This window comes from Saccostrea echinata, unplaced genomic scaffold, assembly GCF_033153115.1.
Source record: "Saccostrea echinata isolate AGI-Se365-2 ecotype Australia unplaced genomic scaffold, CSIRO_AGI_Sech_v1 ptg000056l, whole genome shotgun sequence".
In the NCBI taxonomy this organism is placed as follows: domain Eukaryota; kingdom Metazoa; phylum Mollusca; class Bivalvia; order Ostreida; family Ostreidae; genus Saccostrea; species Saccostrea echinata.
The window spans coordinates 5,265,142-5,293,062 of NW_026889805.1; the positions used below are offsets into that span (position 1 = coordinate 5,265,142).

A 27,921-nucleotide genomic window follows, 5' to 3' on the forward strand; every position below is an offset into this window, starting at 1 on the left:
TTTTCTCCTTGTCTCCTCATATTTATGTACTAAAAGCATAAAAATCCACAATAATCTGATTTCCATAAAATCAACAGAGTAAAATAAGGATCTCTTGTTTCATTGCAGACCAGTATTCTCATTTCTGCTCACCCTTCCAATGGCCACCAAAACAGTTCATCCTTTAATGCTAAAATATACTCATTATACAAATTTAAAATACAGGTAGAAGGGAATTTTTCTTTTCTTTTTTTTTTAATTCATCACATGAATAAGAGGTTATAAGAATTTTCTCAAGCCATACCTCACAATCTCTATTAAACATCACATTGTCTCATATCATGGTACTTCCAAACTCAACACTTAAAACCAGCAGTTAAATCAAAGTTATTATTACTGATGTCATAAAAAAAAGCCTCCTCTAAGACATGACAACTAACAGAAAATCAAACTTGTTTCTTTACAGAACAAACAAGCAAACAAGACTTTGAGGATACTTATATATTCTGAAGTTTAAATTCTGAAATAAGCATCCTTATTACAGTAAAACATGCTTACAGTGAAGTGCAAGGGACAGACAATTTTGCTTCATTATAAAAGTAATTTGTTATATGGGGAATGAAAATCACTTTGCTGTAAGCATAAATTCATGATAAGTCTGTGCTCTATGAGCATATTTTACTGTAACGAGTCCAACCTCATTATCTCGATGGGACTGAGAAGAAACTTCAAGATATCTGAAGATTCGAGATATCCATGTTTAAAAATATAAAGAAAAATTAATTGGAACTTCCAAATCACTTCAATATATCCATGGTATTCAAGATATCAGTGTTCCAGATACAAAAGTTTTCATGATATACTATTGTTACATGGTTGAGAGAACTTTCAGATTGATAATGGATGTTACCATTCAATTGGTGGTTATGATGACCATTTAAATGCAAGTATATTCGGATTCTACTGAAGACATGACTATATATATCTGTATATTTTCAACTGACATGACGTTATATCTATTCTCAATTGAATAGTAACATCCATTATCATTCTGGAAGTACATATCTCTCAACAGTGAAACAATAGTATACCATGAAAGCTTTTGATAAATTCTGCTTGGCATTTAAAAATTACAAAACCTTCCAATTTTAATACAGATTGTAATGGAAAGCTTTTTCTACTTAATATCTCAAGTGGCAATTCAAAAGAAATTGGGCTTTTTTTTTTTTGAAACATTTAAATTTAATATGGACCGTTTTACATTAATACTAGTTTAGAATGATAGATGTATGCATGTTCAAAAAAAAAAAAAATAAATAAAAATGTCCAGTATATACAATGAAACCATTAACAGAAAGCAGAAGAATTCCAGTTTTCATTTATAAAAAAAAAAAATGCTGCCATTATACAAAATACATGTACAAAATATTTATATACATAAATAATACTATAAATTCACTGCTGTTAAAAAAAACACCTACATCATCTTTCTAATTCAGTGAAATGAACAAATATAATTTTTTTTTAACATCCATTGATACACTTTTTTTTTTAAAAAAGTTTGACTAAATATCACCATAATTTATACTATTTAGGACTTCAAAGTCATTTTATTAACCATGACTCTATCTTAAGAAAGCCAGCATATATAAACATGTACAAGTACATTCTCATGAAAGAACTGCATTCCATCAAAGAACAGTGCAAAATCTGATACTGGTCTACAAACAGGATGCTACACTGAATTGTACTGTTGACAAGATATGGCAAGTGAACCGATGACATCACTTCCTGCCCCTGCGACCTCTATGACCTCTGTTGGCAGAGGATCCAGCTCTTCCTCTTGTACTTCCTATAAATTTATAAAATAGTATTGCTTGATTGGAAACTTGCATCTTACTGATGATTAAAATAAATTTCTGCTAAAATATTTTTGGTTTGTTTTCTACTACAATATTAACATTAGTAGCAGGTACACTCTGGACTCCTTACCCTCCTGGTCAGTCTGGGGACTCTCCATGGTTGATTTGGTTTCATCCTTCACATCCGATGAAGCAGCTGGCTGGTCTTCACCTTTTTCTGCACTTTTGGTAACTCCACCCACAGGTGTCTTCACTCCCATCATGGCACTCTATAATACATTTCACATTTTGTTTTATGTACTTGATACATGTACATGTACAAGAAATGTATGGAAAGATTGGAAAGAAAATAATTTGTGTTCATTTCAATGTATGTAATCTTACACTTTTAAATTAAATTTAACCAGAAAAAATTAAACCAGAAGTCTCTGATGAGACTGAAGCTCTACTGGTTTTGTACTCATAAAGGAAGAGAAAAGTATGACTTGGACTTGAAACTTTGTAATAGCAATAAATAGAATAATGATCTTTGGTTTAGTTTATTTTTGTGGAAAGATTTATTGCAATCAAACAAAAATGTAGAAGGAGTAGCCTTTTAAAAGAATTTTACAGAAATATCTATTTTTAGTATCCATGGCAACATCTGTTCACCAAAATCAAAAAACAATAAAGCCGAATTGTATCTCTGTGTAGTCTACTTGCATGCCAAGTTATATGAAAATCAGACCAAAACTGTAGGAGGATATTTTTATAAATATATAAATTTTTCTATTTTTTAGTAACCATGGCAACAGCATTCATTGAAATCAAAAACCGTTGAATACAATTATATATCTAAGTGTAGTCTACTATGTGCCAAGTCTATTGTAATCAGACTTAAACTAGAAGGAGTAATGTTTTGGAAGTATTTCATAGAAATTTCTATTTTAAGTCACCAAGCAACAAAGTTCATTAAAATCAAAAACCGATATACAGAATTATATGTCTTATCTTATATTGTAATCAGACTAAAAATGTAGGAGGAGTAGCGTTTTGAAAGTACTTCAAAGAAATTTCTATTTGAGTTACCATGGCAACATTGTTCATCAAAATCAAAAACCGATAAATAGAATTATGTATTTTAGTGTAGTCTACTTATGTGAAAAGTAATATTGAAATTAGTCCAAAACTGTAGGAGGAGTAGTGTTTTGAAAGCATTTCACAGAAATTTCTATTTTTAGTAACCATGGCAATACTGTTCATTGAAATATGTATATAAGTGTAGTTTACTTGTGAGCCAAGTAATATTGAAATTAGATCAAAACTGTAAAGGGAGTAGCATTTTAAATGTATTTTACAGAAATTTCTTTTTTTAGTAACTATGGCATCACCGTTCATTGAAATCAAAAACCAATAAAGAGAATTATGTAGCTTAGTGTAGTGCCAAGTTATACTGCAATCAGACTAAAACTGTAGGAGGATTAGTTTTGAAAAATTGTTTACAGACAGATGAACAGACAGACGGATGGACCCCTTTTTATCGCATAAGCTCTTATGGTCTCTTACCATTTGAGCTTAAAATATAGGTACATATATGATGCATGTCAGAGAAAACCGACATTTTTTAAAAACAAAATTTTAAAAGAAACATTTCAAATCTTGGTACTTGATGTATAATTTCTTATAGCATCATTGTTTTTCAAGAAAAAGAAATTAATCTCTTGTTTCTTTAACATTTGGAAATATACAAACAATGGATTTCTACCTTGTATTTATCATAGTGGGCCCTGGTTTGACAATGGGCCTCCTTAGCTGCTTTTTCATTGTTGTAAAATTTACTACAAAGCTTGCAGTAAAATCCAGTTACAGCAACTATATAATTTTGACCTGCAAAACAGTATATCAAAAGCTCAGGTATGAATATATGAAAAAACAAGTATATTCAAAGAATTGTGGTGCCCAACTTTCGTTGTCTAGGGATGCAATTATTTATGGCATATTGTAACTGTCTTGTTTGTGTGTCCTTCAATTTCTAGATCAAGGTCATGAAGTCAAAAATGATATACCTTTCTGGAAGGTGTTGTCATAGGTAATGTAAAATATGAAACCCATATATTCTCTCATTCAAATGTTCTTCCCATAAAAAAATATGAAAAAGACTGTAGATTAAACTTATAGGTCAAGGTCATGAGGTCAAAAACCAGAGTACATTCAGAAAGGTCTTGAAAGAGGTAATGCACATGTCAAATATATATGCCACATCTTCCCTCATTCAAAAGTTATCAGCAATGATAAAATTGCTGAAAATTAGGCCAATGTCATCGGGTAAAAAATCATAGTACATTTGGGAAAGTCTTGTCACAACATTTTAAATATATATGCCTTACCTTCTCTCATTCAAAAGTTATCAGCACTGTTAAAATTTTCTTAAAATTAGGTCAAACTTAAAGGTCAAGGGGTCAAATATCACAGCACATTCCTAAACTTCTTTTCACAGGTAATGCATTTGTCAAATATGAATTCCATATCTTCTGTCATTCAAATGTTATCACCAATGTTAAAATTTTTGAAAATTAGGTCAAACCTCAAGGTCAAGGGTCAAAAATCATATTATGTTTGTAAATATCTTTGTCACAGGTAATGCACATGTCAAAAATATGCACATGTCAAAAATATGGATGCTCTATCTTCTCTCATTCAAAAGTTATAACCAGTATTAAAATTTTTGAAAAGTTTCTCCAAGGTCATGGGGTCAAAATCATGAAAATCAATAAACATCTAGGATTTAGTTACTTATTAATTAAAACAGGCAGGTTTTATAGCTGAATATCCATTTGGCCCTTATAGCACGAAATGATATTGGGATCGACCTCGAACGTCTAATTTTAAAATGGCACTTGATCATTGGAGAGAAAAAAACGTGAATGTTTATCAATTATATATTAGATTTTAATGTTTATTCAATAAATATTAAAATGTAAGTAAAAATATTTATTTTGAAATGTTGTTTTATTCGTAAAACTCACATTATATAATTATTAAATGAAATGTAGATGTTTTGAAAAAAAAAAGTAGCATGCTCGACCGAAATCGAAAGTAGGAATCGGAAATTATATAGTCGTTAAATCCAGGTAAAATTGCCTGAAATTACAAAAAATGGTCAGGAAAATCACGGTCGCTTGTCGCGTTAGACAGGTAGTCGTTTAATACAGGTATAATATATAGGGAAAAGCGTTAGGAGGAATTCTTAGTCACATATGACAGTGAGTCGCTTAATACAGTGGGTCGCTATGGCAGTTTTAACTGTATATCAAAATTGGGGGGGAATAGAAAAGAAGAATGTTCTAATCTAGTCTTCAGCATCACAATCTCAAAAAATAAAAGCACAGAAATTATTATGCCACCACTGAAGAATCAAACCACAAAAACGTCAAGCCATAGATATTGACCATTACATGATCATTCAAATATACAAACCAACAGGAACATCAGAACTGTATGGAGGAATCTCTGGCTCTTTGTTGTCTGTCACAGGGGGATCTGTCATGATCTGTAGAGAGGGAGTTTTCTCGGAGGTCTGATGGGATACTTCCTTAATTTCTTTAACTGGTGAACTTGCAGGGGCACCTGCTGTACCCATGTCTTTTTTGACAGAGGCATCCTTCTTCTGCTTGGTCGTAAGGTTATCAGAGATTGGAGGCTTGTCTCCTATAGCTTCTGTTGATTGTTGCTCTACATCTGCTGTCTTCCTGGCTGAACTTGCAGAGGATTTTTTTGGAATTTTGAATTCCATGCCTACGGATACTTTTTCCTTTGCATCTGCAGTTTTGCTAGCTGGACTTGTGAGGGATTTTTTTGGAATTTTGAATTCCATGCCTTGGTTTTCTTTTTCCTTTTCATCTGCTGTTTTGCCAGCTGGACCTTTGAAAGGTTCTTGTTTTGAAGTTATGTCTTCCATTTCCTCTGTTGCTTTCTTCTCTACATCAGTTGCTTTCCTGGCTGGAGTGGAAGATGGCTTTTTCTGAGTCTTGCTGTTGATTTCTTTGGTTGGTTCTTCTTTTTTGGTGGGTTTGTCTTCGTCTAATTTTGTTGCCTTTGAAACAGATTGTGAACTTCTTTTGCTCTCAGAGGACGTCATATGAGTATCTGATTTCTTGTTGCTCAGAACTTCCTGATTCACTGCGAGATCTTCTGCTTTGTTAATTGAGCTTTCCATCTCCTTCCTTTCAGAATCATCAATAGACTTCTCTGAAGTCTTGGTCTTTTCAGGTGATTTGGTCTCCGTTATTTCTTTGTCCTAAATTTCAAATCAAGCATAGCTTATTAATCCTAAAAACTCATTAACACACAGTACATCTTCACTTCAAAAAATAAAGGAACCTCTATAAACACACGAAAAAAAGTTTTTTGGACATTTAGAATCAGAATATAAAGGTGTAAATACTGAGTTTAATATAAAATATCGGATACCAGCCATTTACCTCTAGGAGAAATGTTCAAAGATAACTACAAGATGTCCATTGAAGTGGTATTTTTCGTTTGAATGGGCTTACATAATGACGCCCATTTCATAAGAAAGGAAAGATTCGTCACATGCTTCATTTAAATACCTGTAGAATAGGTATTCAATAAATAGAATAGCCAATCAGATTAGCAGTTTACATAAACAATGAGTAACACATGTTCTATCTATACATGTGAAAACTTCAATAAGCATGATAAATTCCTAATTATGTATGTTCTTTGCAATATGCAAGTTTAACAGAATCGGGGAGTCTTAACTCTCTTCTAACTTCATAAAACCCTCATTTCAGCAACTCTTGTTGCAAGTCGCAGAGAGTTGGATGTCTTAAAACATTGAGACGAAGATTGCTTTCACATTTCTAAAGAAATGGGCGTGTCTATATGTAACAATTGATGTTCGATAAGACAGACACAAACTTTCCATTCAAACTCAAAAATTTTACCACTTCAATGTGCATCATTGTAAGTACTGATGAACAGAAATCACAGTTGCTTACTTATAGGGGAAAACACATGCAAATAAAATGTCCAATAATTTATCTTGGCTTTAATAAAATATTAAGAATACTTTAATTGATTCAAAGTGAGTAATATAGTATCGATTTTAATTTATCTTATTTTAGAACTAAGGGCAGATCACTTTTAATGTATAAACTCCCACATAATTAGAACTCTTTAGTGTGCAGTGTATGGAGGGTTCTTACTTACACAGTACACATAAATTTGATGAAGTCCCTCATATTATTTTTAAAAGTTTGGCTACACTTACCATACTTTCATCCTCAAATCCCACAGTATCCAAGGTAACCAGGTCCCCAATGTCTGGGAAGAATTCCTGGTCCGAGGACCTATGTCTGTCTCTCTTACTGCGATTATCACTCTAAATAAAGACAAGGTAATACTATCACTCTAAATAAAGACAAGGTATTACTATCACTCTATATAAAGACAAAGCATTCCGAGCCTATTGTAGTGCATTTTATACAACTAGAAAACATTCCAGTCAGCAAGGAGCCCACTCAGAAATATTTATCTAAGGGTGGGTGAATTTGTGATACAGAGAAAATAAAAAGGAAATTTACAGGATACAAAGAAGAAAAATATGAAAGAGGGATTGTGATTATGAAAGAGCTAGGTGAACTTGATGCATGAAATGGCCCAGTCCATATACCAATTAAATGACTAACATCTTATGTCCTATTTGAAACATCAATATAAAGTAGGAACTTAGCGCTTTCTTTTCCGATAAAAAAAACAAGAGGACCAAGGGTCTTAACAGTCATCTGAGTATAATACAACACTGTAAAGGATCCACAGAAGTATAACTAAAGTGAATAATAATAAATAAACTGATAGATGAAGCTATGTTGCTCAAGAGAAAGAAGATATCAGGGATAAAGAAAATAATTAGTCTAGAACTCGGTAACAAATTTTAAAGTAGATCTCCTTGCCTGTACTTGCCCCCATTTGTCACTATCACCATGCAAATTGAACTATTATTGAACCTATCTCATTCCCTCTCACAATGGCTTCTCTTGGTCTTTGAAGAATATATTTAACACATTCAAAGATAAGGTATTTTAGTCTCATTTTTATTTATCAATTACTCATTTTACAAGTCTATGCAACCATTAACAAGAGGCCCATGGGCCACATCGCTCACCTGAGCACATTGGTTAGGCAAAAGTACAAATCAGTTCAGTATTGAAAAGATTACCTTGGGATGGGGGTGGGGTGGGGGCTTGAATTTTAAACAACCGGAACCTTCCATGTCAATTTAACAAATGGCTTTGTTGTACTTGAAAAGATTTTTTTAAAAAATTCCCATATATTCCTTTGTAAAAATTTGATCCCCCATTGTGGCTCCTCCCTATCCCAGGGGTCATCATTTGAACAAACTTGAATCTACACTACCTGAGGATGCTTCCATATCAATATGACTAAACACAGTTTTTCTGTTCTTGAGAAGAAATATTTTTTCTATATGTTCTTATGTAAAACTTTCGATCCCCCATTGGACTCCACCCTACCCCTGCAAAGGCGGATCCAGGGCCAGCAACCCGGGCGTGCGCCCCCCGTTTTAATTTTTTTTTATATAGAACTTATATGTCCATTATCCTAAAATCAAGGAAAAAACATCTCTTCTTTGTAAGAATTCATCAGCTTCCCAGACCCCCACCAGGGCCTTGCTCTAGACCCACTGGGGGCTTCAATGCAGCCCCCAGACCCAATGCCTCTACTGCCCCCCCCCCCCCCCCTTATGAAATTCCTGAATACACCACTGCCCCGGGGGTCATCATTTGAACAAAATTGAATTTACACTACCTGAGGATGCTTCCATATAAAAATTACTTAACATGATTTTCAGTTCTTGATAAGAAGATATTTTCCTATATGTTCCTATGTAAAATTTTCAATCCCCCATTGGGCCCCACCCTACCCCCGGGGGTCATCATTTGAACAAAATTGAATTTACACTATACCTGAGGATGCCTCCTAATCAAAATGACTTATGATCATGGCTTTGTAGTTCTTCAGAAGAAGATATTTTCCTATATATTTCTATTTAAGACTTTGATCCTCCATTGTTGCCCCACCCTACCCCCTCAGGGGTCATAATTTGAACAATACAATCTACACTACCTGAGGATGCTTCCACATAAATATGATCAATCAGGGCTTTGCTGTTCTTGAGAAGAAGATTTTTAAAGGTTTTTCCTGTATATTTCTATGTAAAACTTTGATCCTCCATTGTGGCCCCACCCTACCCCCGGGGGTCATAATTTGAATAAATTTGAATCTACACTACCTGAGGATGCTTCCATATAAATATAACTCATCATGGCTTTGCTGTTTTTGAGAAGAAGATTTTTAAAGATTTTTCCTAAATATTTCAATGTTAAATTTTGATAGTCCATTGTGGCCCCGCCCTACCCCCGGGGGTCATAATTTGAACAAATTTGAATCTACACTACCTGAGGATACTTCCATATAAATATGACTCATCATGGCTTTGCTGTTCTTGAGAAGAGGATTTTTAAAGGTTTTTCCTCTATATTGCTATGTAAAACTTTGATCCTCCATTGTGGCCCCACCCTACCCCCGGGGGTCATGATTTGAACAAATTTGAATCTACACTACCTGAGGATGCTTCCTTATAAATATAACTCATCATGGCTTTGCTGTTTTTGAGAAGAAGATTTTTAAAGATTTTTCCTATATATTTCTATGTAAAACTTTGATCCTCCATTGTGGCCCCGCCCTACCCCCGGGGGTCATGATTTGAACAAACTTGAATATACACTACCTGAGGATGCTTCCACATGAGTTTCATCTTTCCTGGCCCTGTGGTTCTTGAGAAGAAGATTTTTAAAAGATGCTTTTAATTTTTCACAAATTCTCTATTATCTCCCCTTGAAAGAGGGCGTGGCCCTTCATTTGAACAAATTTGAATCCCCTTCACCCATGGATGCTTTGTGGCAAGTTTGGTTGAAATTGGCCCAGTAGTTCTGGAGAAGAAGATGAAAATGTGAAAAGTTTACGACAACAACGACAACAACAACGACAACGACGACAGACAACGGACAAATTTCGATCAGAAAAGCTCACTTGAGCCTTCGGCTCAGGTGAGCTAAAAACAAGAAAAGTACTTTTTTGTATCAAATATTATAAAAATTGTTGTGTAATTCTCTTATTTAATTGACCTTTCAATGACATTTTTTACAGTAATTAATTATCCTAGGTGAATAGCAAAGGGGAATAACTTCTCTCAGAAGAATACAAATTAACAAAGCCCTACCCAGTACCAGAAAACTTGACCAAGTGGTCCAGAATCTTGCTTATTACAACTTTGTACACTGTTTGCCAAGGAGCAGAGCAGATTTCAAAGAAATAATGCATGATGACGTACAAAAACAGATAGCAATAGGTCACCTGAGTGACTCGGGTGCCTAAAAATTTCTTTGAGAGTACAAGTCTTGAAAGACAGGCATTGTGAAATTGCAATTTTCTTGAATTTTGCAGAAAACAGACATATTTGAGTATCTTCTACAAAGAATTGAAATATGAGCAAACCCTTTATAAAAAAACTAAAATATGTTTTATAATCCTCAAAAACAGTTCTATCATTATATAATTGCACATTTTGGGTCAGAGGTTGTGCTCTATACAAAATTTGGAATAACAACATACACTTTTGGCTATTTTTGAAGAAATTTTCAGGATACAGTAAAACTAAGTCATAGCAAAGTCCTGGGGACCTGTGAACATACTTTGCTATATCCCTAATTTGTTATAGCCCTAAAATGAATTCATTAAAGTATAAATAACAAATTTGCAATATACATATTTTCCTTGAAGTATGACTACCAAATATGTTCAGGGAAATATTAAAAACAAAACTTTAATACAGTAAAACTTGTTCATTACAAACACTGATATAGCGAATTTACGGATATAGTAAAGTTTTTTGGAATACCCAACAAAATTCTTATCAATTCTTTGTAAATCTGTAAGGACATAGCGAATTTACGGATATACAGCCAAACAATATTTTTCCAGCACTTTAAGGCTATTTTTCAAGCATTTTTAAGTTTTCAAGCATTTTTGAACAATACAATCAAGCAAATAAAAAATCAACACTAAATTCATTGGGATTTTTTTCATCTATGTTTGTTTTTCCTCCAACATTTTCTAATTGGTAATGCTATAAAAAGGTTACTTAATCAATTATTTATGAAGTCAACTTTACATTAAAAAAAGAGTTAACAGGAAATATTTCAAACATGTTGAAATATGAGTGTGTAAAATGTAGGCAGGGAGTTAGCATTCCCAGCTCTTAGAACATATAAAATAATTATAAAGAGTTATCAAGAAAAAATAAAAATAAAAACTGTGGACCAAACAGACAAAGTGATTATTATAGGGTATTCCCACAATAGTTGTGAGGTCTTAACTAATCAACAACATTGTGTCAGAAGTAAAAAACGAGAGGAAAGGCAGAAATGCTAGCTACCTGAAGAAATGCACCTCTTCGACGTAAAGGTCCAGAGAATGGACGCTGGAAATAATTCCCAGACTGAGAGAAATCAGAGGAAAGAAAACAGGATCAATGTTTAAGATTTAAAGGTAAGAAAAGAGGAAAATGAAATTGCAAAAATGAAGAAACTTAACTGTTAGTAAACAAGTTTAAAATAGATACAGATCAAAGAAAAGACAGAATAAGGTTTCATCTGAAAACATCATGTGGAGATTTTTTTTTGGAAAAATACTGGTGTCAGTATCAGAAACTTATGCACCTGTACAATATCAAATATTGTGAAAAGGTCAATGTAATGGAATCAAACCCTGTCAATCATATTTAGGAGAAAGCAGTTGTTTATTTACATGTTTATCATGTCCTTCTCTTGAGCGTCTTCGTTCACCATCACTTTTTCTTTCTTCCCCTCTGGAATATTATAATAACTAGGGTAAGTTTCATAAGCAAGGTTTAGTTTTTTTTCAAAATACCCATGTATAAAAAATCAGCCATCACCCCCCCCCCCCCCAACTCTTACATGGTAGGATATCTCTTCCACAATACCAGAATTAACAATTACTTTACACATGCAAATAATTATACAACTACATGTATAAATTCTATGAAATATGTGCCCCCATGATATTTATACACAGTCAAATTTCATATTGTGTGTGAAATCTCTTCCTTTAAAACTTTCCATAAGTAATTTGCAAGATATAATAGGAATCCAAAATTTCCAAAGTACAGCTAAACTGCGGTATCTCGAGCACTGAAATCTTGAAAACCATGAATATATCAATGTGATTTGGAAGTCCCAAGCACTTATTTTACCCTCAATATATCGAACCTTCGGATATCTCTCAGTTTTTTCTCAGTCCCATCGAGTTCAAGATAATGAGGTTTGACTGTATAATTGTTTTATTAACAGATGAAGTTATTTTCAAAGACAGATATTTACAGTAAGACTGGCTATAATTTCCTACCTTGGAGAAGACTCAATCTTTCTAAGGTGCTCCTCAGCCTTGATACGAGAAATCAGCTGATTTGACTTTTCTAAGTGAAGACCCATCATGGCGTCCATACGATTTTTGTGTTTTATGCCATTCATATGTTTGGCAAATCCCTTTGATGAAAAATAAATAATATTAGTACTTGTACATACTATTTGTTAATCACATTATTAGAACTACTGGATACATCACATTGTACAAAATTAAAAGGACATGACTTTTACATGTAACAGCAGCTCTTTGTCCCATCATTGAAAGGAAAAATTAGCTTCACCTACCTCTGCATCTCGACACTCCGTGCTGCAGACATGGCAGTAGTAATTGGTTAACTTCTTGTTTGAGTTACTTTTCTGTAACAGAATTTAGTTTTCATTCATTCACAAAATTGTTATTGTAATACTGTATATGGGGTTATTTTTGCCCCATGTTATTTTCAACCTTTCACAAGTGCAAATGATTTTGTCCAGTTTAAAATTTGCAAAGATTCAGTTGCGTTTAATAAATTATGATGTTTCTTTAAATTCACCCATTTTAAATTTGCCCATATGGGAAAAGGGTAAAAGGGGCGAAAATAAAACGAGGGAAATACCAGGTAATTTCCCTGTATACAGTACACTGAAGGATGGATAATATCAGTAGATGTCCTAAGCTTGCTACATTGTATATTTTTTTAGGTAACATACAAAACAAAATAAAATTTAGATGCAAAAATTTCCAAGCTACAATTGAAAGATCAAATGACAAAAATTCTGAATATCACAAAACACCCTTTACACTGAATTCAAGCTTTAATGAATGTCAAGCCCCAGAGAGCTGGGAAGCTAGGACCTAACTTTAAAAATTGTGGGACAGTCATAATTCATCATGCCCCTCACAAGGCAGAATTGTATGTCGCAATTTTTTGTTAACCTCTTTAGGTTTCTCCTCTTGTTCCTCCTGATCTTTCTCCACAGTTACAATAGTGACATCCTCAATGTCCTCAGACTCTGCTGGGAGTGGCTGCTCCTCTATCTCCTCAGTTAAGTCCAAAACTGTGATTGTCTCTTTATCTTCCTCAAAATCCATGATCTTAAAAATTTACACAGTTTATTATATAAGCAAATCTCACCAAATATTATTCTATGCATCCAAAACAATAGGCCCATGGACCACAATGCTCACCTGAGTCACTCTGACCCTGCTTTTTGTGAAGATTTTTTTCCTCTTTATTCCTAAGTAAACTAATATCGCTTCATACTACTCCAAAAGTCATGACTTGAAAAAATTTGAAAGGATACTTCCATTTAAATACGACTTATCATGGTTTTTCTTGAGAAGAGATTTTGAAAGACTATTTTTTCTACATATTCCTACTTAAAACTTTGACTGCTTATTGTAGTAGGGCTGCCACGGTTAACCGAAATATCGGTTAACCACGATTCAAAATCTTTTGGTTAGATTCGGTACGTTTTTCCTGGATTTCGATTCGATTCAGGTTTGATTTTTTCACACTAACGTCCGCTGTTGTTAGGCACATTCTGATTGGTTAATCGGAAGAAATGATGGCAAATCATTTTACAGTAAACAAAAACATGAAATTCAGAAAATGGCCGCTAAGAAAACCGGTGGGGAACTACTTCAAAGTTCCATTTTCTAAAGTAAGATGGCACAGAAGATCAGTGCATTTACTAATAGGCAACACCCATCAGCCACACAATCCTGAATTCAGAGGATGCAACACAGTGCTGCGAATTTTCTTATTTTTTTTAAATACTGACATCGTTTTGAATGTGAAATTAATTATTAACTGTATTGTTATGACAGCAATGTGTTTTGGCGGTTTGATATCGTATTGGTGAATCAAAACTTTAAATCACAACAGGGATCTAACCGTAATTTCTATTGTGGCAAAATAGCTTTTGTAAGCAAATCAGCAATACTTTTATGTTTAGCATATGCAATCATTGGTTTTGTTTGAAAGATTTGTTTGCATGTTTCATCTGTTGAAACCAATGAACAGTATCTTAATAATTCAGATTTCAGACATTTGATTCTTGGGTCATTCTTTGTAATTAGAACATTAGGTGTTTCCTTTGTTTCTTGGCTTTACATTCCATATCATCTTAATAAATCTAATTAAAGTATGAATCATTATTTATTTTGAATTATCAAACATTACAGATTTTATACAAAAATAAAAAATGTTCTTTTTCTTATAATCGATTCGAAATTATTTGAAAACTGAGGGTTTTTTTAACTGAATCGATTTGAAAATTTTCTGATTTCGTGGCAGCCCTATATTGTAGCCTCACTATACCCCTGTGGTTACAATTCAAATAAACTTGAATCTACACTTTGTAACAAACCTTTCATATAAGTTTCATCTTTTCAGGTCCAGTGGTTCTTGAGAAATTTTTATTTTTTTAAAATAATTACTGATATCATTAAATTTTCATTCTTAATCATCTCCCCTTGAAAGATACCGGGTAGCTTGGCACTTCAATCGAACAAATCCCTTTCACCGAAGATGCTTTGTGCCATGTTTGTTTAAAATTGGGTCAGTAAATTTAGAGATGAAATTGTGAAAAGTTTATTAAAATAACCAGAAAGACTTTGACAGACAACAGACACGCTCAATTGAGCCTTTGGATCAGGTGAGGGCTATTCCAGGAAAATTTGTATGGGGGGGTTGGAAGGCACTTTTATTTTTACCCCACCACCCATACATTTTTAATTACCTTCTACCCCACCCCCCGTTAATTTAAAATTGCTTTTGATACAACCACCCATCTAAATTCAAAAAAAAAATTGTGTCACACATATATATATGCAATAAAATTTTATGTACTTTTTTCAGGTATTGTAATTTATCTGACTTCGAATGAGTGTTGGGTTTTGACATCTATCCAACCAGGGCCTGTCTTACAAAAGAACTTATGACTAAGATCAAAATGTTATTATGCAAATAAATTTCTTTTTTGCATTACTTTAAAAATGTTTTAAATCTTTTTGAAAAAAAATAAGATAGTTTTATGCCAACAATTTTTAACAGAAACATAAGTTTTGTAAGATTTTATGAACAACTAAAGTTTTTAGTCTTAGTAATATTAAGTTTTTTTGTAAAACAGTTCCCCGTGTTCCTGCTACAGCTTAAAAAAATATGTTCCTTTAGGCCTATGATACACACCACTGAAAGCCTTTATCATAGTGATTTGTATATCTGTTCTGATGCATGACTTTGTAGTCTGTAAAGCTTAGGTAAAGCTTTTACAAGTATGTATACACATGTACTAGTAGAAATGACATTCCTACAATTAATTAAAATTAATATTGTAAATTATAGCCTAGCTATCCTTAACATAATTGTTGTTCACCTTGTTCATAACAAAATGATTCCTGCTTTTTTTTTGGGGGGGGGGGGGGACTAAACTTCTGTAGGCAGTGTCTGTGAAGTGAAAATTTTGATTAAAAAAAATATATATTTAATGAATTCTAAATCCCATCTAACAACTTGGACCATTGGTGCATACAAGTTCGACAAGTTAACACTTAACAGGTTAAGGACTGGCATGTTTTTGACATAATATATTTCATATTGTTTTCAAACTCATATCTCATCTTCCTTTTACTCTGTATGTAGTATAAAGTAAAATATTTGACTTGCAAACTCCGTAGTCATGCTCTAAAACATTCATTATCAGATACGTTTTTTTCTACTTTCGGTTTAAAATAAAACGATCTTTCTGATTGTTTCTAATATCATTTAATCTACCAATGTAATCATGTTTGATTAAACTGGCAAAAAGAAACTGGACCAGGGAGTCCAAAGCACAACGAATCCGTTTTCCAATCCTCCACTGTCATTGCAGTCACAGTTGCACATGCTTTTATAGTTATCTGCCCTTGTTTCCGTTTTGTTCGATTCTACTTTCACTTTCAATGTAAACACACTTTACAACTGTTTAGGACGAAAATATCAGTATTTACCGATTTATACAAAATGAGAGGAAAGAAGTATTTTGCACTTGATTATTTGTGAGGGTAAATTAATACAACCACCCATCTAAAATACGTCATGCACCCACACAAATTTAATTGCTCCAGACCCACTACCCATACAAAAATATATGAAGTGCCGTCCAACCCTCCCGTACGTTTTTTCCTGGAATAGCCCTGAGCTAAAAATATATTGATATGGTTGATTTATGTCTATTCATTAATATGGTCCCTGTTGGATATCTTATGTCTTTTGATAATTATCATGAAATCTTTATATATACCAACATGTTAATATATGTATAATGCATGTCTGGGTTGGTTAAAAGTTGCATGTCACAGTCCATTCACTCTAAATATTTTAAAATCTAACCTCATCTTCAGTTGGTTCTTCAGGGTCATATTTCTCTGCCAGGTCAGTTTGTTTTAGCTTTACTACTGGTGAGACTTGTGGCTCTGCAGTATTTTGTGAAGTAGCTGATTTTGTACTAAGTTGTTTAGCCTCTGATGTGCTTTGAAGTTTAGTCACACTGCTGTTTAGTGGTTTTACCCCTGGTGTGGTTGGACATTTTCCAAGGATTCCCGGAGCTCCATCTTACAAATTAACAAATGAAAAAAAATGTCACATTCTAAGACAGTTTTTGCAAATATAATTTTAAAAAATGAGATAAAAAAACAAAACAAAACATGCTCCCAAATAGGCCAAATGACACAGAGGAAGAGAAAGAATGTAAATGTAAAGAGAGAAAGAAAGAATTCTGAAAGAGAAGAAGTGACATAAAAAATAACGTACAAACTAACTTCATGTTTGTTTTAAGTGGAAATATATTAGATGAGTAAGAATTCCAGTGTCTGAGAAAGCACTTACTCGACAGAACACATAAACTAGTAGAACATTTTACTGATGAGTGCAAATGCTGGCAGACTACAAACACTCCAGAAATTCAGATCTGAATCACCCCTACTCATTACCATGGGAATAAAAGAGAGAGCAGTGTGGCAGATAAATCTATCTGCAAGCATGAAAATACCTGACTCCTTCCTGCGAGGAGTAGAGCGAGAGTCTGTACTCTCAGAGGAACGCTCCCTCTCCTGAGAACGTCTCCGTGGACCTCGATTTGAACTGTTGTCATGTCTTCTGTCTGGAGTTCGCTGAAATATGTCAGTACTGCAGGGTATATAGATTAGAAATCAACAGAATAAAACCGCTGTAGAAAAGATGGATGATCACTATGTATGGGAGGACACTCTCTGCTAAAAGCATACAGAATAGGGTCAGGGAAGCTTGTAATAAGAGTACATTTGTACTTGTAACATTCAGAAATGAACTTTAATTTCTGTTCATACCTGTGATGAGTGAGAGTGCTAATGTATAGAAAACATTTTAGATATGGATGGACATCACTGAGATTTGGAAGTAAATATGTAGGATCAATAAAGAATACTTATAATTTGCATCAGTACAAATTTTTGAGGAGTCCTGGAACTCAATTCAAATTAACCCATTCAGGTTAGTACCTCTACCGAGTACTCTCATATAAAGTAATCTATGAACCATACCTTGGGTAGAGTTCATCAGATAGCATAAAATAGGATAGGATATTTGCAGTCTGTAAGAAAATTGTCAGATTTTTGACATAGTGCTCTCAGAATAACCTTCAGGTTTAAAATTTGATAAAGGAGGTATCTTACAACGTTTACAGACATGATGCGAGGAAAAGAACACGATCATGAAGTCATGTCTTGCTCTTTCAGAAATTCATGTTCTACATTCAGGCACTGACTAGAGACAAGATTAACAATGTTGAGGACAGACTTTAATAGGAGGGAAAGTTAGGTTTTGGGGAGGAATCAAATTGTTTACTTTAATATGTGATGAATGCAAGACATCACTGGCAAAAATCTTCACCTAGAAATTGAGAGAAAAATACATTTTAACATTCAAATAAACTAAGTCAATGTCTGTTAGATAGAGCATACAATTCAAAGGAGAGACTCAGGGGATATAGGTAAGATGAATTTCATATTCCTAACAGTAACCAACACACAGGATGCTATATTTATAGTGGATAATATGTAAAACTTTTAAATGAAATACAGAAATCAAAGATATTATAAAAGACCTTCAACAAATTTTTGGCATAAACTTGGACTAAAATAAAAAGAAATTGAAGAGGACTGGCATCAAGATTGATCTACAAGAAGACTGGGATTTTGTTCTTGTTTTGGTGGGCTTTTGGTGCTTGTCCATGGATGTCTTCTTCAGAACTATCTTCCTCTGTTGAAAAATGAATTAATTGTACTCAGAAACAGCTAGAATTTATTATAACATCTGAATCCAAACAAAAGTAATTCACATTTAATGTTGAACAGAGGTAAACTTTTGAGTTCATTCTATCCACCCTGGCTGTATTCAGAGGATATACTGAGTTAGATGAAAAAATAAATATATTTCATGAATACAAAATGCAAGGCAAAAGTATTCCAATATGATAATTCCTACATGCAGTCAAGACTTGTTAAAAGTCTGTAAGTATAAGGGGATTAACAATGAATTCAAAAGAATCTCTAATGATTTCTATAATTAACTTCTCTGAAGAGGAAGGATGTCTCCATAACCTGAATAACTTCAAGAAATGCATCATAATAGTAAACATCATATTTTCACATTGTTCATCACCCAAATGCAGTAAAGGTATCTGTTGGAGAGAACAAATTTTATCCTGATCATTGCAGAAGCTTGCATATCAAGAACAGGAATTAACATGGTTGAAAAATCACTGATTCATGCTGCTATATGTTCCATTTTTATTATTTTCTCCGCATTTTCACATTCAGCAGATGAGCATACATGAGCAAATAAAGCCAAATATGTTTACTTCCAGTATGGAAATCCTTTAAGGACTTGAAAATATACAGCTGTACCTTAAAGCTGTTATAAAAAAAAAACCCAGGATCTTTATATCAGTAATCTCAGCTAGGTCAGTATTGCAATGGTATTCTTAGGGAAAATCATTATGATTCAACATCTACAGTCTCGTGTCAAAAGTATTCATAAAAACATGGCGTCGCTCAGGTTGAAATTCGGTAAAACGTTTGTTTTCAACATCGTTTTCAGAAACAAAAGTAGAGTTATCTCTCTTAATCCATATCTAACTTCACTAGGAGAGACATTTATCACGTGATTAGTTGATGACGTATTTTGTCATCTGCATTAGTTACTTTCGGACTGTAAACAACCATGGGTAGAAAGGGGAAGGAATTATGTTTGGAAGAGAAACAGTCAATTTTATCACTTAGAAAAGCAAGTTTGACGCTACAAGAAATATTGGATATTATCGGAAGGCCATTATCAACAGTCCATGTGTTTTTGAATCGTCAGGGAACAACTGGAGATGTTGAAAACAAACCAAGAAGTGGCCGACCCAAAAAAATGCAGTGCACAGGATGAACGACAAATTTTTCGGATGGTGAAAATGAATTGCAAGCAAAGTTTAACAGAATTAACGAATGTTAGAAGAAATGAAACTGATCCTGGAACTGTCTCAGAAAGCACTGTGAAAAGAATTTTAAATAGAGATGGATACAGAAGGAGACTTGTGTGTGCGCGAAGTGAATAAAATAAAGTGTGTGAAATGGTGCAAAGAAGCAAAGAAGAGAACTGTGGATGACTACTGGAAAAAAGTAATTTTTACAGATGAATGTAAGGTTATGATCGATGGCAAACGACGAATATATGTATGGAGAAAAGCCGGAGAGGAATGGGACCCACCTTGTATTGCACCACCCGCTGGGCGATGTTTGGATTTAATGATCTTGGGATGCATTACTTACAATGGAGTCGGCACACTTTGTATTGTAGATGGGAACATAAATGCTCAGAAATATATAGAGATAATTGACAATCATCTTTGGCTGTTGTTGCAGCACATTTTCCATCAAATGATTACCTATTTCAAGATGACAATGCCCCCGTTCATAGGGCCAGGTCTGTGAAGGAATTTATGGAACAAGAGAATATTCTGACAATGGAATGGCCTGCTCAAAGCCCCGACTTGAATACAATTGAAAACTGTTGATGAAAACTTAAAAACAGAAACTGTGTAAAAGGGTACAGAATTTGAGAACCGCAAATGACCTGGAAACAGCCATACAATAGGTATGGGAAAATATCATCCTAACTTCATCCAGGACATTTACAGGAGCATTCCACGCAGAATCCAAGCAGTAATAAAGGATATGGAGTGTTTAACAAAATATTGAGATAAGGTTAAACTTATAAAATGATGTAGACTGAAGAAAAAACATTGATGACCTAGTTTTGATTACATCGCTGCCATTTTGTTTTTTACGAATACTTTTAACATGAGACTGTATTTCTTCAATCAAACTAAATGATGAATAGGTGAACCAATCAAAATGATCAACTGTGGCTGCTAATGGTAAATTAGTATGTTATCTTTATACAAAGAAATTTAATGCCATCTGTAACCCCAGCTTACCAAAACCTTGTCATCAGACATTTCAATAACTTTTCTGCTAATAACAACCAATATCTATGAAAAATTACTTATGATAAAGTATTAAGATATAAAAAAAATAAATGAAAAAACAAAATCTAATAACAAGTTATATTTCTTCCACCTAACATAACAGTAAAATGTGAAGAACAAAATAGCATATAACATACTAGAACTAACAACATTGCAAACTGGTAAGAGAAAGAAGGACCAACTTCATAAACATCTGATAAAACTGTGAATTCAAAGGTTTTCAAAATAAAAAAATGCACTGGGTTACTCTGTAGATAAACTTGAACAAGAGAAAGCTCAAACTTGAAAATGAAAATGATGAGTATTAGTCAATAATCCATATTGGAAAGAAGCACATATCAGGCATTTTCCATGAGATAATACAGTTTTGCATTAATGTACCTTACTCAGGTAAAAACAATCTATGAAAATGAGGAGGATTTAGAGGTCCCTGAAAGTCCAGACATTTTCACTTGGTGACCAAAGGAGACAAAAGAAACTAAAATATTTCAACAACATTAACATTATCTTTGACAATAGTCACAAAACATACATGATATTCAGGCATTTTGTTTGTATTTTTAATTATTTTCCATAATAAGCATAGCAAAGCAGCACAATTCTGATGATTAATTTTAATTTATATGTTTATGACACTTGAATTTCAGTGAAGAAAAAGGAAAATCTTGAAGAGCAACAACTACACTGCATAAAAAATAGACAGGATCAATTGAAATTCATTACTGTATATGTCTGAACAAATCTTGAAGATTAGCCAAACCCAATTATTTCCCAAATCTTGAAATACATTGTTTATATTGATGAAGAAAAAACACATCCACTGTCATAAAAGATATCCATTCCTTAGTATAACAACCATCCAGGAGGTTTCATATAGGAAAAAAAATCCAGAGATTAGAATTTGCACAAGAATCTTTACAAAATGTTTGTATAAGGAAGCCAAATCAATAGTAAATGGTGAGGAATATGATAATTACATGATGAAATTCATGCCAAAATACCAGGTACCTTCTGTGGTGTCATTCTTTGTTTTTTGAACCCTCCCTGGTCCCTCTGTCCTGAGAACCCTCTCTTTCCCTGTGGTTTCTTTGTATTGATGTCCAGCAGTGAAGGAATGTGACCTGTGCTTCTTGGTTTACCACCAGGACTTCCCATCAATCCTGATGGTAAATTCTGGGGGGTTCCAAAAAGGCTTGGTCCTCCAAATCCAGGATTCAATTGATTTCCTTTTCATTGAAAAACAATATTTATCAAATAATTTATGACACATTGTTTTAAAAAGAATTTTAACAATCATCTAAACAAACAAACCAAAAAATATGTCAAAAAATGTATGACAACTGAACATCAGAGAAATACATCAGTAAAACACAATGAATATCAAAGGAATAGTAGAATTTAAAATTTTACCATCTTTTATCAAATGCTAACTACAGCCAAAAATAGATGCATCAAGAATGCAGTGATTGGGAAGAACATCAAGGTCAATGGTGTCAAAAATTTTAATGGGCTATTTTGAAAATGAATGGGCCATCTACATATTCTGAGGGGCCATTTTAAGAAATAAGAAAATGACAAATAAATAGGAAATATGCAAGAAAAAATTTTTCTAAATTAACTTAATCTTAATTTTTCACATATGTAGTACAGCACATTTAAAGGAACCCACATACAATATGATTTACCCGTATTTTTGGATCAATAATGCCAAAGTTTGGATTGAGCAAAATGAGTGAGGTAATGTACAACTATTGTCCTATAATAAGCTTCATTTAACAGGAAGCAGATTTTGATGAGTTTTAACCAATGAGATTTGTTGTACTAAAATGACTGCATTTAAAACAAAAGTAAAGCGATTAAGACAGTTTTCCAACAGACATTGCTAAAATTTGAATGTGCACCTTGGTGCTGCCAGTGGTTGATTTCCTGCTTCATTTTTTCACTTCAATGTGACTATGGGGCATGGTGCAAGCCCTTCCCAATCACTGAGAATGATCAGAGAATTGCCTCCAAATTTGACCATTTTACATACAGACAATTTGTATATGTATCCAGGGGTGTGCAATTAAAAAATTCAAGCACTAACCCATTGGCTAGTGGCAGCAATAGATTTACTAGCCCCAAGTAAAAAGTTCCTAGCCCAAATATTTAGAGGCAAAAAAAAAGAAAAAAAACTATTGTTATACCTTTAAAAATTTGTTCCTATATAAATCAATACTAATAAAAGTCTAACATTTCCAATATTTTACTGAGCGGGCATTAAAAAATCGATGTTTGACCGCGGAGTGAGATATTGGACCTGTCGATGAGATGTTGGACTGCTTACGTCACATAGCGGGCGGGGTCAGCTAAATCTCATTTGCATTCGTTGGTGTTTGACATACATGTATGTCAAAAAAAAAATAAATAAAAGGTAAAACAAAGCATTTATTGACTGTGTTCTTGGGCAAAATGCGTTTTGTCGGACCCAAGAACCAAACTGTTTGCCTGAGGGTTTGGTTCTTGGGTCCGACAAAACGCATGTTGCCCTCGAACCCAGTCAATAAATGTATAATATTGAAAAAAAAGTTAATTGTTGAAAAAGTCAGGGTACTAAGGTCATTCTTTTTAAAATTAAAGTTTAATTCTCGCTAGTAAAGATTAATCATATATAAATTAATGATTATGATAGAAAATAAAACAGATTTTGAATCTTCCCTTTTTCTGATCATTGCTCTAAGCTCATCTAAAATGAAGCAAAAATCATTTTGTTTTCATCTTAAATCATTAAATACACTGGAAATATATTTTATGTTAATTACACAACACTTATCTTTCAGCTGATTGAGTGATCGTAAATAATATAATGAGATATCTGCATGTATTTACCATAACAAAGGAATGAAGGAAATTCAGATTAGGAAAAAACGATCGTTTTTTGAAGTCAATAAGTCAGGTATAGTACTGCAAAATGGAAAAGATTGTGGAGATTTATGGACAATAGGAGCATGCTGCGTGGAAAATTTTCACTGGTTGGGAATTTAATAGCAAAAAAATGAGTGAAAATACCGATTGTGCTTTTCATGTATTACATGTGTAGTTTTAATTCCTACTAGCCCAAGGGGCTACCTCCCTGCAGAAAACCACTAGCCCGACCCCCAGAATTGGTAGCCCCGGGCATCGGGCGATGCTTATTGCACACCCCTGGTATCTTGGAAATCCGCCTCTGTACTTGCCTCTTTTATTTTGTTGTTGTAGCAGTAGATTGTTCACCATCTGTAGCTGTGTATCTCTCAGTACAGCCTCCTGCTGTTTCTGTTGTATCTGTAGATTCAGCAAGTTGGTTTCCATGCCAGCCAAGGGAAGTCCAAGTCCACCACTCTGTTGCTGCATACCTTGACCTCCCATATTTGGGGGACTAAAGCCAAGATTTCCAACACCTTGCACATTCCCACCTCTGGCCTGGCTCCCAATCCCACCAAATCCACCTAGGAAAATGAAATGTTAAACTTATTAATCAAAACAGCCTGATTTAATATTTTCTCTAACCTTCTGATTCACCACTATGATTATAGTATATAAATTTTCCTGGAAGCTGTACCTTGAACTCGAAGATCAGTATCACCTCCTACAATTGGTCCTGATCCTAGAATGCCTTGAGTTTTAGTCCTAACACTTTGTCCTAATCCTCCTATTCCTAATCTGTTCAATTGATCTTGTGTAACTCCCCTGCCCCTGTCTTCACCAAAGCTGCCTCCCCCTGACAATCTATCCTGTCTCCCTCCCTGCATGGAGTTTCTCCCTGAGAAAAAGTCTTCCTCATTCCTGTAATCATGGTCTCCACTTAATCTTCTGTTTCCTCGATTTAAGTTCATGCCACCATCCCCATATCGACTACTGCCATTAATCTGTTCTCTAAAAGAATTCCCTCTCAAGTCTGTATCACCAAAATAACCCCCACTATTTCCATCTCCCATTCTTCCTCCACTGTCTCCCAAATCCCTGGCATATCCTCCTCCATCTCCAATGTAACTTTCCTGGTTACCAAGAAAAGAGCCATCTCCCCCTAGGAATCTGTTCTGATCATGGATAGAGAAGTTTGAAGAAGCTGGAGAATTTCCAAGAAGCCCTTGTCCAAAATTTCCTCTTAAGTGATTCATTTTGTGACGTTCTTTACTTCAACTTCTAGCAAATTTGGCATTGGTTGCTTTGAATACAAATCTGTAAAATAAGCGGCAATTAATAATCTTCTTGAATCTTTCATGAATATTTACATAAATCAGCAGTAGGTCATGTAGAAGTGCTCAAAGTAAGGTATATTACACCTTCTAAAATTTACTGATTGGAAAGTATTCAAATGATTCACTTCTATAATTAAAATTATGAAAACAGGATACTCAATTTAGTAGAAAAATAGCATCATACAAAATTCCTTGGGGAAAAAATTAAATCCTATTTAGATTGTTCTCTTAATTTTCAATATTTTAAATGCATGATTGTTCTAAACCAGAGAGTTTACAGAGAGTTGTCATAGTTTCTAATTTACTGTCAGACATTTGGTCTGTCCACACCAGATAAAGTTTTGTCAGATCAGAAACATGTAACTTTACTTATTTCAAACAGAAAGAAAAAAAGTAACTAGACTAAAATGCCTTTTATCGTTTTCAACGTTTTTTTCATCTTAAACTTTTTTCATGAAGAGTAACTTCATAATGAATTTTATTGGCCACAAAGCCATCTCTGTTGCACATGTGACCTTCATCTATGCATCCTTAATCAAGGCTTTTTTTCTACCAGCTGTGAAATGTACAATACATTGAATTGGCATATCAAAATAGAACAAAATAGCCACTGTATTAGGTATATTGCATTCATTCTTCTATAAAGTATGAGGGTGTCTGATCCATGGTAAATTCACCCTATAAGTATTGGTCCAAACAATTTCTATACAGTACGAGGGTGTGTGATCCATGGTGAATTTACTCTATTGGTCCAGACAACATCTATAAATGAGAGGTTGTGTGATTTATGGTAAATTCACTCTATTTGTCTAGACAATTTCTATAAATGAGAGGTTGTGTGATCCATGGTGAATTCACTCTATTGATCCAGACAATTTCTATAAATAAGAGGTTGTGTGATCCATGGTGAATTCACTCTATTGATCCAGACAATTTCTATAAATAAGAGGTTGTGTGATCCATGGTGAATTCACTCTATTGGTCCAGACAATTTCTATAAATAAGAGGTTGTGTGATCCTTGGTGAATTCACTCTATTGGTCCAGACAATTTCTATAAATAAGAGGTTGTGTGATTCATGGTGAGTTCACTATTCACTCTATTGGCAGGGCTCGACATTAACGCTTGTACGCTTGTCCGATACCAGTGAAAAAAAAATACGGACAAGTGAATATTGCTGGGCACTTGTTTGATTGGACAAGTGCATTTTTATGTAAATTAGTCTCTAAATATTTAAAAGAACGACTGTTGAAAGTTTACAGGTACTTTAAGACGGAAACAGAACATAAAAACCGAACTTCGATCCCCATATAGATTGCTATGTTATTGAGTACACTCGATCGGGATCGAAGTTCACTAATTGCATACTACTGGAAAGGCATGGAACTGACGAAGTTTGGATTCTGTTTTATGTTGACAGCATTTATGTTGTCAGGACAGAAAGTCTAGATAAAATTTTGTTTTATGTGTTTGTTGTATTTATAAATAACATCATGCACATGTAATGGACTTTATATTTAGTTTTTCACTTAACAGTATTAGATCTTTATTGAAAATTTTTCAGACAAGTGAAGTTGAAGTTCGGACAAGTAAATGTCTTGGTCACTTGTCCGAATGGACAAGTAGGTAAAAAAGTTAATGTCGAGCCCTGTATTGGTCCAGACAATTTCTATAAAGTAAGAGGTTGTGTGATCCATGGTGAATTCACTCTATTGATCCAGACAATTTCTATAAAGTAAAGGTTGTGTGATCCATGGTGAATTCACTCTATTGGTCCAGACAATTTCTATAAATAAGAGGTTGTGTGATTCATGGTGAATTCACTCTATTGGTCCAGACAATTTCTATAAAGTAAAGGTTGTGTGATCCATGGTGAATTCACTCTTTTGGTCCAAAGAATTTCTATAAATAAGAGGGTGTGTGATCCACGGTGAATTCACTCTATTGGTCCAGACAATTTCTATAAATAAGAGGTTGTGTGATTCATGGTGAATTCACTCTATTGGTCTAGACAATTTCTATAAATAAGAGGTTGTGTGATCCATGGTGAATTAACTCTATTGGTCCAGACAATTTCTATAATATAAAGTAAGAAGAGGTGTGATCCATGGTGAATTCACTCTATTGGTCCAAATTTCTTACCAGCCTTCTGACAGGACTGATAGTTTTTGACAACTCTGTTACTGAAGATACAGTACAACACAAAAATTTACAATAGATCTATGTAATACATATTTTCCATTTGAAAAAATTATGTATTTTCTTAAATTGCTATGAAACATTCGATTTTAATCACCCATTAGCTAAAAAAAAATATTCTCTCCCTTTCGCATTTTCCTGCACAGATCAACTTTCACTTTTAACCCCCCCCCCTCCCCTCAGAAAACACAAAGATATATGCATGTTCATAATCTCCATTTTAAAAAAAAATCACACAGTCATTAACTTCTGCTACAGAAAATAAAATGTTCCAAAGACAAAGAATTGGTCCCTTAATAGTTATTACATTCACAGGTTAGTAGTGGTGGTGATAACCTGCTAGACACCCTCCAAACATTGCATTGTACCTGTTTATTCAAATGTCAAATCCCCCCATATATTACCTTTACCAACAGTTGTTCAAAAAGAACAATGATAAATCTGCAGAAAAATGCCTCTTGACTAAAAAATTGCTTGTAATTTGCAGAAGAATTATGAAGAAAATGGCACCATATCAAAAATGTTGGAGCGCAGTTATTCGCACTGTTTTTATTCGGTTGACTGCATTTTATTGTATTTTAGACAAAGGCTTTGATTGCTT

At 33.8% G+C, this 27,921-nt stretch overlaps 1 protein-coding gene across 1 annotated transcript; it reads right to left on the minus strand.

Annotated features, from left to right (window-relative positions):
• Window positions 1–1,308: 1,308 nt before the first annotated feature.
• Window positions 1,309–27,810, minus strand: LOC133173542 (uncharacterized). The gene is made up of 17 exons (XM_061308525.1): window positions 27,725–27,810; window positions 24,483–25,102; window positions 24,118–24,369; window positions 21,911–22,128; window positions 17,245–17,501; window positions 17,037–17,107; window positions 16,723–16,943; window positions 13,284–13,442; window positions 12,653–12,724; window positions 12,348–12,487; window positions 11,730–11,790; window positions 11,359–11,403; window positions 7,114–7,224; window positions 5,298–6,117; window positions 3,586–3,707; window positions 1,972–2,110; window positions 1,309–1,831 (listed from the first exon to the last, which is right to left on the minus strand). The coding sequence occupies exons 2-17, from the start codon at window positions 25,039–25,041 to the stop codon at window positions 1,764–1,766; spliced, it is 3,315 nt and encodes a 1,104-aa protein (XP_061164509.1). The 5' UTR covers window positions 25,042–25,102; window positions 27,725–27,810; the 3' UTR covers window positions 1,309–1,763.
• Between the last annotated feature and the right edge of the window lie 111 nt (window positions 27,811–27,921).

Bases quoted from the DNA above. Each gene is read 5' to 3' on its own strand.
- LOC133173542 (XM_061308525.1), bottom strand. From the start codon at position 25,041: ATGAATCACTTAAGAGGAAATTTTGGACAAGGGCTTCTTGGAAATTCT. The intron at 11,791-12,347 runs GTAGGAAATTAT...ATAATATTCCAG, and splicing joins AAGATTGAGTCTTCTCCAAG to AGGGGAAGAAAGAAAAAGTG. The intron at 1,832-1,971 runs GTAAGGAGTCCA...ATAAATTTATAG, and splicing joins TCCCCAGACTGACCAGGAGG to GAAGTACAAGAGGAAGAGCT.